Source organism: Anabrus simplex, chromosome 1, assembly GCF_040414725.1.
Source record: "Anabrus simplex isolate iqAnaSimp1 chromosome 1, ASM4041472v1, whole genome shotgun sequence".
In the NCBI taxonomy this organism is placed as follows: domain Eukaryota; kingdom Metazoa; phylum Arthropoda; class Insecta; order Orthoptera; family Tettigoniidae; genus Anabrus; species Anabrus simplex.
In genome coordinates this window covers 1,542,652,644-1,542,674,315 of record NC_090265.1, presented here as the reverse complement: position 1 = coordinate 1,542,674,315, position 21,672 = coordinate 1,542,652,644, and the positions used below count along the sequence as shown (strand labels likewise).

Below are 21,672 nucleotides of genomic sequence, written 5' to 3'. Positions count from 1 at the left end.
ATGATATGGCATGTGTGAAATGCAGACGCCTTACCGATTGCGAGATCGCAGGATAGTGTGCAATTGTTGTCATTTGGTGTATTTTAAATCCAGGCTAAGTGGGTCACGGAACAAGGAGTGCGAAGTAAGCAACTGTGTATACAAGGACTTGAGTTGAATCTGTTGTAAGGTAATGTCAGCATTTTTGTAGAACTATCTGTTGTGACGGCCATGTGCTGAATGCAAGGTTAGGGTAGGGCTAGATTAGTCTTTTTAGGTAGATTTTTGCTTATTATTATTATTATTATTATTATTATTATTATTATTATTATTATTATTATTATTATTATTATTATTATTATTATTATTATTATTATTATTATTATTACTTTGTGAACATGTATTTGGGCTGGAAGCCTGTTATGTTCATTAATAAATACTAATACTAAATATATATCGTACATTACTCTTTTTAAGGTTCAATTACTTATTGCTGCGTTATAAAGAATTCCCTTTTTCTTCTGATTAAACCAAGGCCTAGTTTTCGCCGTGATGAACTCCAATATATGTATCGTCTTTCTAATATTCTTCTTAACTCGCAGATTATATTACTGCTATTATATTTATACGCCTTACAGTTAGTGTTAACGTTGTAAATCCCTGTTTTTCTGATCATCTTCTTCTAGGTTATGGGTAATTCTCTCTTTATTGCAACAGGATTTACAAGCATTAAAAGCGGAGAATGATATTTTAAAGGAGAATGTACGTTTACTGGAGTCGAAAGTACCGGTACCAGTAAACACTCAGAACACGGTGACTCCGTGAATTCTAGCGCGTGGTGTCAAGTTGCTTCAGATTTTAGGAGGAAAAGTGTATAGTTAAATAAGGACAACTTTGTAATTGACACCAAAAATAGATTTTCAGCCCTGAGGGAAGTAAGCGATACGCAAGGTATCCGCACGGGAAGCAGTCAGACGTATAGCGCAAGACCCGTTACGAGAAGCAGCAAAGTTAGGCCTAGAATCCCACACAGTGCACCGGCGAAAGTGTCGAACATTCTCATATTTGGTGATAGCCAGGCGAGGGGAATTGCGGAGAAAATGAACAATAAAGATATAGCAGCATCGGCTGTCATCTATCCTGGGGCCCCAATGAAGAAGGTATTGGAAAACACGGAGCAGGCGGCAAGAAATCTCGGAAGTCGTGATACAGTAGTGATCATCGGCGGGACGAACGACGTAGCTCACAACGACGCTAAGAATGTCATTTCTGAACTTAAATGTACACTAGGTAAGCTGACTCACACTAACATCTTTGTAGTGAACGCGCCCCACAGGCATGATTTGATTAGAGACTCGTGTGTGAACATTGAAGTGGACAAAGTTAATACAGATATGGTTAAAATTTGTAAAAATTTTCGTAATACACAGGTAATTGATAGCAGCAGTTTCGAGAGACACTGTTACACACAGCATGGCCTCCATCTAAACAATTCAGGTAAACGAAAGATAGCAAATATTGTTCTAGATTTTATTAATCTTAAGACATGTAACTTACTGTAAAAAAAGGCAACTCCCTTGAGTTATAATACTGACCAGGAAAACTAGTAGAAAGAGCCAGCCGTACTTCAAGTTGGCTCAGCCAACTAGAAAATGAAACTCAGGAAAGTAAGGAATTTTAAGTTAACCAATTGCAACAGTCAAGTTTAGGGAGGAAGGGGGTCTGAGATTGCTCTTGGTAAACTGTCAGAGTGTAGTAAATAAACAATTAAAATTCGGTACATTGATGGAATCTTATGAGACTGATGTGGTGATAGGAGTGGAATAGTGGTTGAGAGAAGGGGTGGGTAACAGAGAAGTATTTCCAGAAGGGTACACAGTCTATCGTAGAGACCGAGGAGATAAAAAGGGAGGGGGATGTTTATTCTGGTGAAGGAAACTTATTATTCACATGAATGGTTTACCGATGAAAGGGATGAAATATTAGAGATAAAATTAATTTGTGATATTGTGAAGGAGGTGGGAATTATAGGAACATACAGGCCTGGAAGAGAGGAAAGAGACGTGGAAATATTTGAGAAAATAATAGATTATACTCATAAAAACAATAATAATGATGTAATGATTGGGGGAGATCTAAACCTGCCTGAAGTTGAATGGAATGGAGCTGCAAGTGAAGCCCATGAACAGAAACTGGCAAATAAGTTAATTTGGGAGGAAGGATTTACACAAATAGTACAAGAACCAACTCGTCTCAATAACTTACTAGATGTATTCTTGGTTAAACCATAGGAAATTGTTGATAAAACTGAGGTAATTGAAGGAATAGGTGACCATAAGGCTGTAATAATGGATGTAGGACTGGTACCAAAAAGGCTTAATAAGAGGGTCACACAAGACAAGAAATTGTACAGAAAATCTAAAGTTGATGAATTTGGGACTTACCTTAAATCACAATTCAGTTGTTGGATAAGTGAAGGGAGTAATGTGGATACACTTTGGGCTAAATTTAAAGGAATCATTTGGGAAGGAGAGAAGAGATTTGTACCTGTTAAGAAGGGTAAAATGACCTCAGACCCTGTTTATTATACAAGGGAAATAAGAAAATAAAAAAGAAAATGTAGAATAGTAAATGGGAAAATCAAAGAAGGTAGGGAGAGTAGAGAAACTAGAAAACAGCTAATGAGGGAACTGAATAGAGTGAAAAAGAAAGCAAAAGAGAATTATATGAATGGCATACTTCAAGAGGGTAATGACCACAAAGGGAAATGGAAAAAGCTGTATTCATATATCAGGAATCAAAAAGGAAAAGGAATCCAAATTCCTAGAATGGTGGGAGAAGGAGGTGAACACTATTTAATAGATACTGAGAAAGCAAACCTCTTTAGTAGGGAATTCAGATATTCAGTAGATTATTGTCAGGAGTTGGAAACCGAAACGGAAGATACAGAGGGAGAGGCACAGAGGGAAACAAGAAGCTTCTCATTCAATGAAAATATTTTCAGAGAAATCTAATCTGCTTCAGCAAGGAAAAGCAGCAGGAAGTGATCAAATTACTGGGGAGGTGTTAAAGACAATGGGGTGGTACATAGTGCCTTATTTAAAATTTCTCTTTGACTGTGTCATAAATAATAGTGTAATACCAAAGGAATGGAATGAATCTATAATAATACCAATTTATAAAGGAAAGGGTGATAAAAGGAAACCAGAGAACTGCAGACCAATCAGCCTGACCAGTATAGTTTGTAAAATACCGGTACTGGAGAGTTTAATATCAAAGTACATCGGAGGGATATGTGATGATAAAAATTGGTTCATGAGGAGCCAGTATGGATTTAGAAAGAAATTTTCTTGTGAGGCACAACTGGTGGGATTTCAGCAGGACATAACAGATCGATTGGATTCAGGAGGCCAGTTAGATTGCAGAGTCATAGATCTTTCCAAAGCCTTTGATAGAGTGGAACATGGAATATTATTAAAGAAATTGGAGGGAATAGGACTGGACGTAAGGGTTACACGTTGGGTGAAAATGTTTCTAAATTTAAGGGTTCAGAAAGTCAAAGTAGGAAATAACGTATCGCAGGAAGAGAAAGTTTGGAAGGGAATTGCACAGGGTAGTATAATCGGTCCGTTACTTTTCTTAATATACGTAAATGATTTAGGGAATAATATAACATCAAAAATAAGGTTGTATGCAGATGACATAATTGTTTATAGGGAAATAAATACCATTGAGGATTGTTCAGAATTACAAAGGGACCTTTAGAGTATCCAACAATGGGTTGAAGAGAATAATATGAAGGTTAATGGAGTCAAATCAACTGTTACAACATTTACAAACAGGAGTTTTAAAACTGAATTTGAATATACTTTGGATGAGGTAGTTACCCCAAAAGATGGCAAGCGCAAATACTTAGGTGTAAAATTTGAAGGTAATATGCACTGGAAGGGTCATGTGGATGACATTGTTGGGAAAGCATACAGATCATTACATGTCATAATGAGGCTACTTAAAGGATGCAACAAAGAATTAAAAGAGAAAAGTTACCTAAGTATGGTTCGTCCATTATTGGAATATGCAAACAGTGTTTGGGATCCTCAGTAAGAATACCTGATAAAAGAAATAGACAGTGTGCAGAGGAAAGCAGCAAGGTTTGTAACAGGGGATTTCAGGAGAAAGAGTAGTGCATCAGAAATGTTAAAGGAATTAGGGTGGGAAACTTTAAGTAAGAGAAGGGAGAAAACTAGACTTATAGGGTTATATAGAGCCTATACAGGAGAAGCAGCGTGGGAGATATCCGTGAGAGGCTTCAGTTGGAAAATAATTATATCGGCAGGACTGACCACAAATGTAAAATTAGAAGAAATTTTAGTAGAAGCGATTGGGGTAAATTTTAATTCATTGGGAATGGTGTGAAGGAGTGGAACAGTTTACATGCGGTAGTGTTTGATCCTTTTTCAAAATCTGTACAGATATTCAAGAAGAGAATAAACGGCAACAGAGAAAATAAATGAAATGTTAGAGGGCATTCGACCAGTGCAGGTTAATGTAAATAAAAATGTGTGTGAATAAATTAATTCCATCCCCTTGCCTAAGGTGTTTGGACAGCCAAAGTAGGGGACTGCCTGTAGGTGTGAAGTACAGTGGGGACTTCGAGGGCCCTGGGACCGCTACGGTAGCTGTGAAGGCCCTTCAGGAACTCTGAAAAGTGTTGGAGGGGCTCTGGTTAAGATGCAGCAGGTCGTTATGCTACTTAGGTTCCAGAATGGGTAAAGGAAAAAAAGAAGTAAGTAAATGCAATGTAAATTTTAATCTTATACCAGTTCTACAGTATCATTTGAAGTAATTCCACATACTGTATATCAGTTGACTATATTTGTAAGTAGTGCAGGAGATATTAGTAGAATTTTGTAAACAATATAAATTTACTAAGGATGAGCTGTGTGTTTAATAGAATTCTTTTTGCATAAATTGTATAATATTGTATTATAGGAAGATTTTCTTCTGTTGTTAATTTAGTGCTTGACAGTAGCGTATTTTAGTGTACCATTTGCCACCAAGGTAGACACCTCATTTGCAAATAAAGAGATTTTGATTTGATTTGATTTGATTTGATTTGAACCTGTAAATGCGTGTCTAGCCTCCTCGAATTAATACATCCGTTCTCTACGATGGTTTGCTCATTTATCATTTTTCAATAGTACTGTCTTTAACAATCCTGAGTCTTGCTTTGTCTCAGCCACGGCTATATAGATTTTTACTATTTCGTTCTCGCGCTATATCGTATCTTCTTGATATTTATATATATATATTATCGAGGTTATGCGTTCTGTATAAATTTGTTTTCGGCAATTACGACCATCTTAACTCCACTGAATTTTATTCTCAGAACAGTGAAATGGCACAATACATTGTATGTCATAATCTGGGTAGATGGAACAGAGGGCCAAATGGCCCTAATCTTGCCAGAAATAATATATATCTAATCTAATCCTTAAACAATGCATGCTGCCTTAATTTTCCAAACCTGTCATTGTGTTTGTGTTAAGAATGTAATTGGTTGTATTTGAGCATTGTACTAACCTGAAAGACACAACGTTATGCAGCTGTCTGGAAGACATTGTTCTACAGTTGATCTTGAACAATATGGGTTCATTAGTTCATAACACTGTAAAGTGATGGTAGGAAACATTTAACATAGGTACTTCTGTTGCATAGAAATCAGGTAATTACAAACTGAAATGCTACGTATTTTAACCTGTACGTAAAGTCATACGTATTTCTCAGGTGGTCTATAGTTTGTACTGGTCTATGCATTTTGAGTTTAATTGTATTCAGTACTTTTTTACTGGTTCTACATTACGTTACCATCACCTTTTATGTATTTATTGAAAGGTTTTACAGTTTTAAAGATTGTTTAGAAATGATATTTTTATTACATTAAGCTCAAAATAAGTTTTCTAAATAAATATAAAATTTATGGAAAATATAAAAAACGCTCCAGAATGTCTAATAATAGAAATTGGTCACATGAGGAAGGTAAAGGGATTCAAATTTTTGGGAGAAACTATTCAAGAAAATGGTTTAGATAAATCTGTTGTAGAAGAAAGGATACATACCGTAAATGGAAAGAGCATACGGTATAACTAGGAATATGAGCAACAAAAAGTGTTTATCTAAACACCTCAAAATACAATACTACAATACTGCAGTTAAACTGGAATGCCTATATGCGAGTGGATGTCTAGTACTGAATTAAAAGCTGAATAAGTTAGAAGTACTGGAAATAAAAATTATACGGAAAACACTCGGTCCGCTGAGAACTACAGAACTCTGGAAATCAAGAAGTAATAATGAAATATACCGCAATATGCAATGAAATTGTCATGTGGCCATGGGAAACCCTAACAGAGAAAGAAGAAAGGATAAATAAATGAATAAATAAAATAAAAGTTGTATAAGATCTAGTGGGGACATAGCCTGAAATATACATGTCAGATAACCATATTCTTAGAATGTAGCCTATACTGCAAAATATGTGTTTTCTTGGGGAAAATTATCATCAATGAATTATAAAAAGTTGTGTCAAGTATAATTTTAGCTTGAGTGAATCATATTATCCTTCCAGTGCAAACTTATGTGGCTTATACACTGACTGACAGAGCAAATGCAACACCAAGAAGGAGTGGTCAGAACTTTATGCCAATTGCAGGGTAGACTGACGTCACTGAGGTATGCTCATGATGTGACATGCGCCGCTGTGCTGCGCACGTAGCGAATGATAAATGGGACACGGCGTTGGCGAATGGCCCACTTCGTACCGTGATTTCTCAGCCGACAGTCATTGTAGAACGTGTTGTCGTGTGCCACAGGACACGTGTATAGCTAAGAATGCCAGGCCGCCGTCAACGGAGGCATTTCCAGCAGACAGACGACTTTACGAGGGGTATGGTGATCGGGCTGAGAAGGGCAGGTTGGTCACTTCGTCAAATCGCAGCCGATACCCATAGGGATGTGTCCACGGTGCAGCGCCTGTGGCGAAGATGGTTGGCGCAGGGACATGTGGCACGTGCGAGGGGTCCAGGCGCAGCCCGAGTGACGTCAGCACGCGAGGATCGGCGCATCCGCCGCCAAACGGTGGCAGCCCCGCACGCCACGTCAACCGCCATTCTTCAGCATGTGCAAGACACCCTGGCTGTTCCAATATCGACCTGAACAATTTCCCGTCGATTGGTTGAAGGAGGCCTGCACTCCCGGCGTCCGCCCAGAAGACTACCATTGACTCCACAGCATAGACGTGCACGCCTGGCATGGTGCCGGGCTAGAGCGACTTGGATGATGGAATGGCGGAACGTCGTGTTCTCCGATGAGTCACGCTTCTGTTCTGTCAGTGATAGTCACCGCAGACGAGTGTGGCGTCGGCGTGGAGAAAGGTCAAATCCGGCAGTAACTGTGGAGCGCCCTACCGCTAGACAACGCGGCATCATGGTTTGGTGCGCTATTGCGTATGATTCCACGTCACTTCTAGTGCGTATTCAAGGCACGTTAAATGCCCACCGCTACGTGCAGCATGTGCTGCGGCCGGTGGCACTCCCGTACCTTCAGGGGCTGCCCAATGCTCTGTTTCAGCAGGATAATGCCCGCCCACACACTGCTCGCATCTCCCAACAGGCTCTACGAGGTGTACAGATGCTTCCGTGGCCAGCGTACTCTCCGGATCTCTCACCAATCGAAGACGTGTGGGATCTCATTGGACGCCGTTTGCAAACTCTGCCCCAGCCTCGTACGGACGACCAACTGTGGCAAATGGTTGACGGAGAATGGAGAACCATCCCTCAGGACACCATCCGCACTCTTATTGACTCTGTACCTCGACGTGTTTCTGCGTGCATCGCCGCTCGCGGTGGTCCTACATCCTACTGAGTCGATGCCGTGCGCATTGTGTAACCTGCATATCGGTTTGAAATAAACATCAATTATTCGTCCGTGCCGTCTCTGTTTTTTCCCCAACTTTCATCCCTTTCGAACCACTCCTTCTTGGTGTTGCATTTGCTCTGTCAGTCAGTGTATAAGTAAGTTCTTGATTGATTGATTGATTGATTGATTGATTGATTGATTGATTGATTCATTCATTCATTCATTCATTCGTGTAAACTTATTGCCTTTTTGTTTCAGGAGCTGTACGATATTCATCAAAATTTTCTCAATGATTTGAATGATGCTATTAGTCCTAATAGTTTGCGACATCTGAGCGATGTGTTTCTTAGTAAATATCACAAGTTCTTAATTTATGGAGATTATTGCGCCAATATCATGGATGCTCAAACTCTTCTTCAGCAGAAAATCAAAGAAAGTCCTTCGTTAAATGAGGATATCATGGTAATTCATCACATTTTAATTTATTGCTTGAAACGTAGCCATATTGCTAGTTTTTCTTTATTTTATTACATAACTGCAGTTTAATTGTAGTTAATTGTAATTCATTTTAATGGTTTTTTGCTCCAAGTTAACACCTACACCTTTCATGGTTTTTTAAATGTTAGGTGACGGAGGATTGAAATTCACTCCATTGTTCAATTGTTTTTAACATACGCATTAAAAAATAGTCAGACAGCTGGTAATCTATTAAACGCTAGGTCTGTATAGTTCAATAGCATTTGACACCAATTACAATATAGTTATGTTTTCTGTGTAATGTGCAACTGAAGAGCAAAGAGGTGAAGTAAATTTTATTTTAATAAAACAGAGAACTCTAACTCACTGGGAAATATCTAATATAGGTCTATGTCGGCGTAGGAATACATGTGCTGCAGTATCTGGAGATTATGCAGTTTCTTTGAAGAGACTCAAGTAAATCTTATATATGAGCCATATTTCAACCAGCTCAAAACCAGTTGGACATCAATCATTATTATCAGAAATTTGGATGATCTGAAACATAAATCAACACTGGTCAGAGGCAAGAACCTGGTGGAAGAGTCAGAGATGATATTTTTAAATCATCATCATCATCTTGTATTATCATTCCAATTCTCCCAGTCAAGACTTTCACAATCCTTCAGTCAGTGGAAAAATAGTTTTACAAATTGTGTGTGAAATTTCGGTGAATGGTCTCATTAAATAAAGACAACGTAAGTTACACACTAAACTCCTTTACTGGCCTTCAAAATAATCTCCGTTAGCTACAACACACTTTTGACATCGACTGTAAGGATGCTGGAAGCTGCCAGCAAACGCTTCTTTTGGAATCTCTCGGATAACCTTTGTCACTCGTTTTTGGATACCTGCTACACTGTCGAACCGGTGGCCTTTCAGAGCTAACTTAAGACGGGAAACAAAAAACTGCCGGCGCCAAATCCGGAGAATGCGGAGGGTGAGGAATAACATTCACCTGACGTTCAGCAAGAAAATGGGTCACGGGGATCGTGGTGTGCGGTACAGTTCAGGCTGAACCCGCCCGATGCGTTGCAGTAGTCGTTTTAAAACTCCCTCGTAGAATTCCGCGTTGCCATTGCTGTCTTAATCTTGGACTTTGTGCGCTGACTTTTCTTGGGAGGCGGAGAAGACGTTGAACACCACGCCATTAACTGTCTTTTGGTCTCCGGATCATACTGGTAGAACCACGACTCGTCTCCTGTAATGATTGATTTCAACACCCCCGGATTTTGGGCACAAACGTCAATGAAATCTCCCGACGTTTCCATCCGAATTTGCTTCTGCTCGTCTGTCAGATTATGCTGTACAAACCGGGCACAAATCTTATGCTTTTTCAAATGTTCGTGAACAATGGTCTTTACACTGTCCTTGCCTACACCCACTTCATCTGCTATCACTCGTAAGGACTGTCGCCGATCATTCGCAAGCATCTGTCGCACTCATTCGCTGTTGTCTGGAGATGTGCTTATGGTTGGTCAACCCGAACGCGCCTCGTCCTCAACACCTTCCTTTCCATCTCTAAAGCGTTTAAACCAGTCAAAAACGCACTTTTTACTCACTGCTTGAGCGTGGTAAACTTGCACTAACATTGCGTGTGTTTCCGTTGCCGTTAGCGTAGATGGAAGCAAAATTTCATGTTAACGCGTTGCTCCGTTTTGCACTCCATTGTGCAATGACACGAGTCCTCACACTGACTCTGTGCGATGTGTTGCAGCGTTCAGTTCCGTTTAACTGCGTTGAGTTAACCGATAGGGGGCACTTGGTGTCATGTCTCACACGTATTCGCGAGCGCATCGTCCGAGCTAGCACGGTGTACAAACTACGCAACCATTCACCGAACTTTTCAGACACAGGTTGTATAAGTATTGAGAAGGAGCAAGAAAATGTAAAATCAAGTCATATGTAGACAACTAAGAATGCAATAGGCTGAACAAAATGGAAGATCTGTGTGTAAAGAGGGAGTGACAGAAAGAGGACACAAGCACAAAGATGAACGCACAAAAAGAAAAAGACAATCTCCACATCTTCATAAACTGCTATCTTCGAAAAGATAGGTTCTTTCCTCGTCAATTCGAACTCTCCCACACCCATTTCCTCTTAGCCCCTGATAATAATAATAATAATAATAATAATAATAATAATAATAATAATAATAATAATAATAATAATAATAATAATAATCGTATGGCCTCATCTTCCGTGCGTAGACATTTTAATTTGACACCATCTGGCTGTCTGCTCGTCAATTTCGATGTTCCATTTTACTCCAGGCCTGCTAGATGGCAGACAGAGTAAACCGAAACTCTCTTAGGCTTCTGTGGCTGAGATGTAATGAATTTATTCGAGTAAACCACCAAATGTATCACCAGAGATCTTTTACATGCCGACATCGTAGGACATGGAGTGTCGAATGGACTTTTTTCCATCCTTCAAAAATCCGACTACCTCTGCCGGGTTTGAACCCGCTTTCTTGGGATCCGAAAGCCAAAACTCTACCCTTAATTCACAGAGGCAGCTCAGCCCCTGATGAGCTTGATTCTGCTTCCCAGCTTCTTCAGGAGGGTGGGCTTCAACACTCACTGAAGAGCCATCTTGACAGATTTTCAGCCTTGATATTGGAAGTTTAAGATAAGAAGAAAGCCAGATTAATACCGGAAAATGGAAGAATCATCAGACAAAAATAGAGATGGTATAATGGATTAGGACCGCAGGAAAGCCCCAAAAGGAGAAAAGGATCCCAATGAGATAATATAAGTATTGGAAAGGTACAAAAATGTCAGATCAAGTCATGTATAGAGAGTCAGGAACAAGAAAATGAACATGTAATTGGAAAATCAAAATGATAGGTCTGTGTTAGAAGAGAGAGTGACATAAAAAGGCCCATGGACAAAAGTGTTTTAGTGGTGGTATTCTTCTGCTAAGGTTCTTTCTACTGAACAACTGTGGATTCCACACCCTACATAAACTTGTGGCACGTACAAACCATTACAGGCCTTGGCTTGTCAAGACAGCTGCTGCCCACCTAAGATAGCCTGTGGATACTGGATTGCTTTGTAGTCAGCATGATGATATCCTCAGGCGTGTTGTTTAGCTTTCATGCCCGGAACCTATGCAACCACTCCAGTAAATTTATGACATGCCCTTCGTGACAAATGCAAAAAATTATCCTGCATATATCAGACTGCTTCATGACAATACTTTTGTATGTGTTGTGTGTCGTGTTCATAAGTAAAGTACTGGTAGATTCAGGAAGTCTCCAGAAACTAACATACATCCCTGACTGCGCTCTGGCAAACTGGCATCCTTTAAGTCCAATGAAACATTACCTGAGTGGTTAATAGTTTCACACAGAAAATTGACTGTTATAAACATTGATTAGTGTAGTGGCTAAGCTGCAGATTTTCAACCTGGACAGCCAAAGTTTGATTCCCTGTTGATCTCAAGTAGGAATTTTCACCTGGAAAGTTATGTGGTGTCAGGAAGGACATGCAGAGACAAAATCCAAAATGTAGCAGTTGGCACCAGCGACCCCAGAAATACCTAGGATAACGGAGAAACTCCAAAGTTCAGTCATATTAAGTACTAGAAGAGAATTATTTACTTTCCGTGTATGAGTCATAAGCAAGTGCATATTATACTTAAAAAAAGAAAGAGAGAAAGAAAGAAAAAGTAAAAGAGATAAATGGATGGTTAATGGAAGGGTTATTAAGAAATGATTGAATGAACGGCTGAAGGTGAAGTAGTACAACTAGATAACTATACCCATTACCATAATGCTAAAGATCTTAGACAGAGGAAGTGCCTTAGCTTATGAATACTGCTGCTAAAGTGTCTGGCTTTTATGCCATCATGGTACTGATGGGCAAGTTTAGTTGAAAACTTGTTGATAGCTAACAGAGTAGCATTTGATGAAAACTTGATGGCCTACTTTCCACTTAGTGGGCTTTCTACCTTTGTCGTACCTTTTCCTAACTTTCTCATATGATACAGTCAACTTATTTCTAGCTTCATCCCAAATTTGTCGAACATCATTAGGTTGAGATAGGTCAGATGGAAGATCTTCAGTATGAACATTGGAGGAAAAGGGGGTATAATAAAATATGACTGCCATGAGAAGCATAATTATAGAGATAAGATAACCAGTGTAAATAGGAGTCCCACTTGGTTTGTTGTCGTGATGATATGCAATATGAGCTGACTTCAAATTCCTATTCATCCTCTCAGCATAAGATAGATTAGGATGATATGATTTGTGGCAACATGCAAAATACAAACAGGTACTTCTTAAACAAGTGGCTAGTGAAAGCAATGGCATTATCTGAGACTAATTCAAACTGTTGATAATGGTACGAGAATTAGTTGATCTTGTAGGAAAATCTAACAGAAGCAGGAGAATGCCTCAATACATACAAATATGTGAGTGCTCCCGAGGAAAGATCGAGGAAGGGGACCCACGTAATTGATAAATAACCTCTCCATTGGACGATATGCTTGCGAAGAAGAAGACATGAAACCAACTATAAAATTTCCATAATATTTGCTAATAGCACAGGTATTACAGTTTTTAACCATATCCCTAATGTCCTGATACATTATTTTCCACACGAAGAATTGCCTAACCTTTTGTCTGCTTTTGAAGACACCCAAATAAGCGCCAAGACGAGAACAAGGATAATACTTGAAAATAACGGATATAATCATCTTTGGAGCAACAATTTTGAGGTTACGGTCAATACGAACCTTACAACAGAGGAGCCCTTTAGATAAGGAGTACGGTTTGACTAGAATTCCAGAATTAATTTTGTTAATAATTTCCTGCAGTTCCGGATCTTGTTTCTGATGATCACTAAGCTCATGATACAACGAGGGAATGTCAGAAAAAATGGCACCAACACCAACAGTACTAACCCCTTCAAGGTTTTCAACATCAGACTTCACTTCAATATCTTTATCTCTATTGAACATCCGACTTAGACTGTCAGCAATGACGTTCTCTGATCCCCTAATGTGCTTGACATTAAAACTAAATGAAGACATTCAGAAAGCCCACCTGGTAAATCTCCCAGTTCTTTTAGGTCGATTCAACACCCAGGACAGAGCCCGATTGTCGGTCTCAAGATCAAAGTTGATGTGTTCGATACACGAGTGAAATTTTCCTAAGGCGAACAGCGCAACGAGACACCTCAATTCATACACAGAATATCTGTTCTCCAAATTAGTCAAGATTCTAGACACATAAGCGACAGGCCTTCATCCTTCATCGTACACCTGTAGTAACACACGAGCGATTGCTTTACACGAGGCGTCAGTTTAAACGATGAAGCGCCTATTGAAGTCCGGAATACCTAGGACTTGAGCATTCATAAAAGCGAATTTTAACGCCTCAAAAGTTTCTTGCTAAGGATGATCCCAGATGAATCTGACATCCCTACGCCTTAGATGATTGACAGGAGCAGTGGTCTCACCAAAGTTGGGAATTAATTTTCTAAAAAAATAACCATTCCAACGGAACGGGCTATTCCCTTAACATACTTGGATGCTCTAAAATTCCTGATGGCCTAGGCGTGAGTATGATCAACTGACACCCCTTCAGATGAGACAATGTGCTCTACGAATAACATCCTAGGTTTTTCTAAGGCAACCATGGAAAGCTTGACGGTGATATCAGCGCCTCTCAGACGTTCAAGGACTTCATGAACATGTTCTAGATGCTCCTCAAAGATTGCAGAGAACATAATGAGATCATCTAAATAATTGAGAATATGAACTTAAACGTGATATTGGAAAGAATATAATCCAGCAACCGGGTAAGGATGGCCGCGCCACACGATAGCCCAAATGGAAGCCTCAAAAATGCATATAGGTTCCCATCAATTGCGAATGCAGTTAGGGGAATTGATTCCTTGGAAAAATAAATGTAGTAATATACCTAATTGAGATCTAGCACAGTAAAGAACTTGACACCAGAAAACCACCCAAAACAGGTATGCAAATCAGGCAACTGGATAGACTGGAGGATGATCTTTTTGTTGAGAGAAAGGTTGTCAATTACAGGTCTGAATCCACCAGAACATTTAGAGTCAAGAAATACTGGTGAGGCATATGCGGAAGTAGAAGGCCTAATAACCCCATATTCCAACATTTGATCAACAATTTTCTTCAGTTCAATCATGCGAGGAGGAGAAAGGTTGTAAAGGAGAGATCTAACAGGAGTATTGTCAGATAATTCAATTTGGTATTCAAGAACATTAGTTTAGCCCAATTTGTAAGTAAACACTTCAGGAAACTATTTAGACAAAACACGTACTTCTTCAGCTTCACCTTCAGGCAGATGATTAAGATCCAGTTTATCAATGTCAGGGATTTCCTCAGATTTTAGGTTACCAACACAAGTTACATCATTATCATGCAAGGGAATATCAACCAAGTTAAATTTACGATTAGGGCAAAACTTAAAGAAAAAATTACACTGAAGGTCCAAAACTAACCCAAACCCAAGACCAGATAAGAAATTGGCACATAGAATGATATCAAAGGGGAGTTTAGAGGTCACTCACTAAACGTGGAACTTTCCAAGTAAAATCATCAGTTCTAAGTTTCACACTTACAGACCCTAGTAATTCCAGCTTATTCCCGTTAGCAGTAACGCACTTAATTTCAACATGTTGCAAGGTAGGCAGTTTGCAAGCACATTTCATTCATTTCTACCATAGCAAATCAATTAAAGATCCAACACTCCCTGAATCAATTAAATCATTTAATTGTTCATGACTTACCTCGACATTAACAAAAGTACCCTTGGGTACAACATTGGCAGAGATCCTTTTGCACATTTGCGGACACACTACACCATCAAAAGTATCACAGTGTTTAGATTCAGCAGGCTTACACATTTCGTGTTTAGGGAATAGTCATTGGGCCCGATTTCGAGAAGACGCTGGGCAGTCCGTTTTGAGCTGTTGCCTCGATCCAGCAGCAAATTCCATCATTTTGGTTTACAGAAGGACATGTGTTTTTAAGATGTTCTCTGGACCCGTAATTAAAGCACTTCTTAACATTACGATTCCTGGTTAATTGACAGGGAACAGAGGGAAGAGGATACATTGAATTAACAGGAGGAGGTCGATGGATGGGTTTGACTCGTCCCTATGTTTCAAATCATCAGCGAAGGAGCAAGCGGTTTCCAATTCAACAAAGTTAATAGGACACTTAGTTAAGCAAAGGTACGACCGATAGTAAGGTGATATTCCTTTCAATATTCGAGCGACCATCTCTTCCTCGGGTAAATAAATCTAAAAATCTAAAGTCAAGTATATAATTAACAAGTTTTTCATGGAGGTGGTTTAGGCGACAAGAGATCCTGAATGCGACCTGAGTAGTAGTATACTCTAGCCTTCAGTCTATTGATCTGCGCTTTAGTAAGAGTTTGCTCCATAAGTTCTATTACTTGAATTTCATTTAATGCTGAATTAATGGCATGCAAAGACTCACCAACTTGGTCCTTTTACTAGGTGGAACGATTAAAGGGCACCTGAACACAGGAGGAAGTGATAAATTTGGAAATGACTAATTCAGGGAAAACATTTACCTTCAGATTCTGTGAAATACCTTCAAAAATTTCCCTTTCTAAAATTCCTTCACAATGGAGAAACAGTGCCCGAGAAATGCCCAGATCATCAATAGAGTACACACTTCCTGATTCAGTTAACTCCACGAAAAATCTTCACGAAAAATCTAATACACTCCTCTATTGAGTTTACAGAAAAAATCTTTACTCTGTGAAACAGTTCTCTTAGGGAGTTTTGACCAGGAATTGCATTTAAAGAGACAAAAAACCGTCTAAAACTGGCGTAACTACACAACATTTGTATTGATGATTACCGGGAGAGGACCCAGTAGGGTTAGGTTTACCATCGGACATAGTACTAGTAAAGTTTATCTTTTCATCAATAGACAGATTCTCTATTTCTCTACTGGCTATCACATAATCCAAGTCTGCAGAGATGCTAGAGGCAAAAGATAAGAGGTTATTGCATTTACTGATAAACTCAGCTTCTAGTTTAAGTGGCAAGAGATCGTGCATGCGACCTGAGTAGTGATATACTCTAGCCTTCAGTCGATTGATCTGCGCTTTGGTAGGAGTTTGCTCCATAAATTCATGTATTATTACTTGAATTTCATTTAATGCTCAATTAATAACATGCAAAGTTGGTCCTTTGATAAGGTGGAAAGATTAATGGGCACCTGAACGCAGGAGGACAGGAGAGATGCGCACTCGGCAGCAGTACTGGCAAGTTCGGCATTTCTTACACTAAGTTCATATATTAACCCCTTAAGCGGGGAGCTCGGTTCACACTAGCTCACTCCCAGGTGGGGAGCGATTTCCCTGATTGAAGAAAATATTTAATTACTTGATTAAAAACAATCTTAGACTAAAATGAACTATTTAAGGGCCAAAAGAGAAATATTTACTTGAATATAATGTATTTCGTTGTTGAAAAATTCGATTATTTTAATTTTTCAATACTTTGTGCAAAAACGTACTAAATGCTTTCACACTGTGAAATCGAGATTGCTTCTTGCTAACAGCAAAACTCTGGTTTTTGTTTATACAGTAACTTTCACCTGAATATTTTAGGCAGTTTACTATCAATCTCTGCCTGTAAATAAATGTTTCTGCATATGTAAATTGTAGATTTACAAAGTTTTCATGTACTTAAAAGATGTACAATGGAATACATTATAATACTCACGAATTTTTCTGTTATGTTGGTTAGCGCTTTCGAGGGATCAAGTTTATATAGCCTCCCTACAATTCATAAGTGACATAAACGGACTATATTATACTACAATACAGGTAATATTTACAGTATTTACAGTCTTCACAGTGTTATGTCTTTTACAGCTGTTCATTATGATACAAATGGAAGCAGGTCATGTTATATAACCTGTCTCGTCTTCGCATAATTTATATAATTCCATTCCGAAACGCGATCGTTTTCTTGTTATGTAAATTTTCCACCCTAGCCACCTTTTCCATAGAAAGAGATTGTCATCAATTGACATTCCGAAACGCGATCGTTTTCTTGTTATGTAAATTTTCCACCCTAGCCACCTTTTCCATAGAAAGAGGTTGTCATCAATTGACATTTTGCCACCAGGGATATAAGCTTCCGAAAATGTTGCTAACAGGTGGTCAAATACTGGATTTATCTCGTATACTTTGGGAGGAAGTTGTGCATTATTCAACTTATTGTCAGAGATATGTAAAAAGCTGTGGAGGAAAATCTAATAATAATAATAATAATAATAATAATAATAATAATAATAATAATAATAATAATAATAATAATAATAATAATAATAATAATAATAATAATAATAATAATGTTATTGGCTTCACGTCCCACTAACTACTTTTACGGTTTTCGGAGAAACTGAGGTGCCGGAATTTAGTCCCGCAAGAGTTCTTTTGCATGCCAGGAAATCTACTGACAAGAGGCCGACGTATTTGAGCACCTTCAAATACCACCGATCTGAGCCAGAATCGAACCTGCCAAGTTGGGGTCAGGAGGCTGTCCAGGCCACTCAATCTGGCGAGAAAAAGTCTCTTCGGTGTCATCAGTCCATAGAAAGTAGGCGTAGTGAACAAGCGATTGAGAGAAATAGTGTCCTAATTTAGGTTTCTCTACAATCCCCTGCGGCAACAGTATGGCCATAAGAAGCTTTATTTCGTCCTTATTTGTCCGGACACGGTCTTGATCTCGATTCCTTCCTTTTGTCTTACTAAACTGGGATTTATGTGCGATTTCCTGCTCGGCATCTTTTGTCTCTTCAGCTATGTTCTGGCATATCTCGTCATAAGAAAGGAATTACAATATTTCGCTCAGTTTTGTTTTCCCTAAAAACACTCTTTTTACATCACGATGGAAATTTGGATCAAAGCGAGAATTTCTTTGTCCATTTTCAGTATAAGATGACGAAGAACTTGCAATGGTTGGATTGTAATCAGTATTATCGTCACAACTGTCACTGTCATGATTGCTACTTGAACTGGAATCGAACACGTGTTATCTCTTTTGCGACTCCTGAACATTCGCATCAGCTACGCCCAAATCCTGTACATTCGAGCTTGCAGTACTTTTTCCAGATAAATTCCTGTCACTTTCGAATTCCCCTTCGGCAGAACTTACTTCATAATATCACAATTCTCCCCACTAAATTCCAGCATTTTGTTTATCATGACCCGTAAATCGTCTTCCTCTAACAGTGGGAGGCGGTAATTCGTTATAGATATTTTAGCGGAAAAAATGTAAGAAAAAGGATCGAATAGAACCCTGGCCTCAGCAGTTTGGCCGCAAATCATGAATTAGGACTGTATTACGTATGCGTACGATAATAAAATGCTGTGTAACTCGCGATAAACACACACTCCAGTCGTGAAGAATGAACTCAAGACTGGGGATAATAAATCAGGTCACAGTTCTAAAATGTCATCAGAGAAGTCTGTGCCGTGTCATAATCTCTAGAAATCCCTTCTACAGCAATATTATTACATCCAAGGGACGATTAGGCGATGAGCTAAAGCTTCAGCGCGGAGCTATTAGGTATTAGGTCGTTCTTGCCCGGACTCAGCTGCGTTCTTTATGTTGCAACTCGTGGATGACACATTTGTATTGGGATAACATAATTGAAAAATTCACATCAGAGGGCAGACTCATCGAGAATACGCTGCTAAAAAAGAAATAAACCTCTGCAGGCAGGCAACTGAGAGAAAATTATAATTCGAATCGGCGGATATATCCGCGTTCCCCACCGAACAAGCGATTTGAAGCCGCGGATATCGCCGCTTCGCCCACCGAAGGGGTTAAATCAGGTTTTCTAGGAATGTGAGGATACAGCACAGCTTGCGCCATGATGAAGGTACCCTTGACACATCTTTAGTTGGTTTTTAAAACATTCAATAATTTAATACCGCACAGGGAACAGACCAAAGGAAAGGGGGATTCAAATAACTTTTAGGTAGCTACGAGCAGACGGAGCCGACACAAACAGCCACCAACTGTGACTGCCAATTACTGTGCCGCCACGGTTCCGAAATTAGCAGACATAAGTAACAGACACCCTTAGAAATAAAACCACAGGATAAAATGACAAGATAAAAATGAAAAAGCAGCGGAAACTTATCTCAAGAAGGCCAGGGTTTCTACAAACGTGGACCGAAATACTTCCGTATACGGTAAAATCATTAAAGGTTTAAAAAAAGGAAAACACCTCTTAAAGGAAAAATAGATGAGTACTTCAGATATGGTACTATATCCCAAACCATTGTCTTTAGTATATCCCCAGAAATCTTATCAATTCCTGCCGCTTTTTTAGTTTTCAACTTTTGTATTTTATTGTAGATGTCATTGTTATCATATGTAAATTTTAATACTTCTTTAGCCTTAGTCTCCTCCTCTATCTGGACATTATTCTTGTAACCAACAATCTTTATATCCTGCTGACTGAATACTTCTGCCTTTTGAAGATCCTCGCATACACACTCCCCTTGTTCATTAATTATTCCTGGAATGTCCGTCTTGGAACCTGTTTCTGCCTTAAAATACCTATACATACCCTTCCATTTTTCACTACAATTTGTATGACTGCCAATCATGCTTGCCATCATGTTATCCTTAGCTGCCTTCTTTGCTAGATTCAATTTTATAGTAAGTTCCTTCAATTTCTCCTTACTTCCACAGCCATTTCTAACTCTATTTCTTTCCAGTCTGCACCTCCTTCTTAGTCTCTTTATTCCAGCAAGATATAGCAGATATCTTGGATTCAGGAGGTCAAATGGACTGTATCGCGATTGACCTGTCTAAAGCATTTGATAGGGTGGATCATGGAGACTACTGGCAAATTTGAATGCAATTGGACTAGACAAAAGAGTGACTGACTGGGTTGCTATATTTCTAGAAAATAGATCTCGGAGAATTAGAGTAGGTGAAGCTTTATCTGACCCTGTAATAATTAAGATGGGAATTCCTCAAGCCAGTATTATCGGACCTTTATGTTTTCTTATATATATAAATTATATGAGTAAAGGAGTGGAATCAGAGGTAAGGCCTTTTGCGGATGATGTTATTCTGTATAGACTAATAAATAAGTTACAAGGTTGTGAGCAACTGCAACGTGACCTCGAAAATGTTGTGGGATGGACAGCAGGCAATGGTATGTTGATAAACGGGGTTAAAAGTCAGGTTGTGAGTTTCACAAATAGGAAAAGTCCTCTCAGTTTTAATTACTGCGTTGATGGGGTGAAAGTTCCTTTTGGGGATCATTGTAAGTATCTAGGTGTTAATATAAGGAAAGATCTTCATTGGGGTAATCACATAAATGGGATTGTAAATAAAGGGTACAGATCTCTGCACATGGTTGTGAGGGTGTTTAGGGTTTGTAGTAAGGATGTAAAGGAGAGGGCATATAAGTCTCAGGTAAGACTCCAACTAGAGTATGGTTCCAGTGCATGGTACCCTCACCAGGATTACCTGATTCAAGAACTGGAAAAAATCCAAAGAAAAGCAGCTAGATTTGTTCTGGTTGATTTCCGACAAAAGAGTAGCGTTACAAAAATGTTGCAAAGTTTGGGCTGGGAAGAATTGAGAGAAGGAATGAGAGCTGCTCGACTAAGTGGTATATTCCGAACTGTCAGCGGAGAGATCAAATCAAATCAAAATCTCTTTATTTGCAAATGAGGTGTCTACCTCGGTGGAAAATGGTACACTAAAATACATTATTTTCAAGCACTAAATATTAAATTAACAAGAGAAGAAAATTTGCCTATAATACAATATTGTACAATTTACGCTAACAATTTTTTCTATTAAACACACAGCTCATCCTTAATAAATTTATATTGTTTACAAAATTCTACTAATAATATCTCCTGTACTACTTACAAATATAGTCAACTGATATACGGTATGTGGAATTACTTCAAATGATACATATACAACTGGTATAAGATTAAAATTTGCATTGCATTTAATTACTTTTTTACCCATTCTGGAACCTAAGTAGCATAACGACCTGCTGCGTCTTAACCGGAGCCCCTTTTGCCACCACTTTTCAGAGTTCCTGAATGTCCTTCACAGCTACCGCTGGATGGCGTGGAATGACATTAGTAGACGAATAAGTTTAAGTGGCGTTTATAAAAGTAGGAAAGATCACAATATGAAGATAAAATTGGAATTCAAGAGGACAAACTGGGGC

The 21,672-nt window shown here is 38.9% G+C and overlaps 1 protein-coding gene across 6 annotated transcripts in view; it reads left to right on the top strand.

Moving 5' to 3' along the window:
* Window positions 1–21,672, top strand: part of LOC136858486 (protein vav) — a 705,311-nt gene that overhangs the window by 216,721 nt on the left and 466,918 nt on the right. For 5 of the 6 annotated variants that reach the window (XM_067138064.2, XM_067138062.2, XM_067138059.2 and 2 more), the window contains one exon: window positions 8,155–8,358. The exons of the other annotated variant lie outside the window; for it this stretch is intronic. In XM_067138064.2, coding sequence (XP_066994165.2) covers window positions 8,155–8,358 — 204 coding nt within the window. The remainder of the gene's footprint in view (window positions 1–8,154; window positions 8,359–21,672) is intronic. 6 annotated transcript variants of the gene reach the window in all.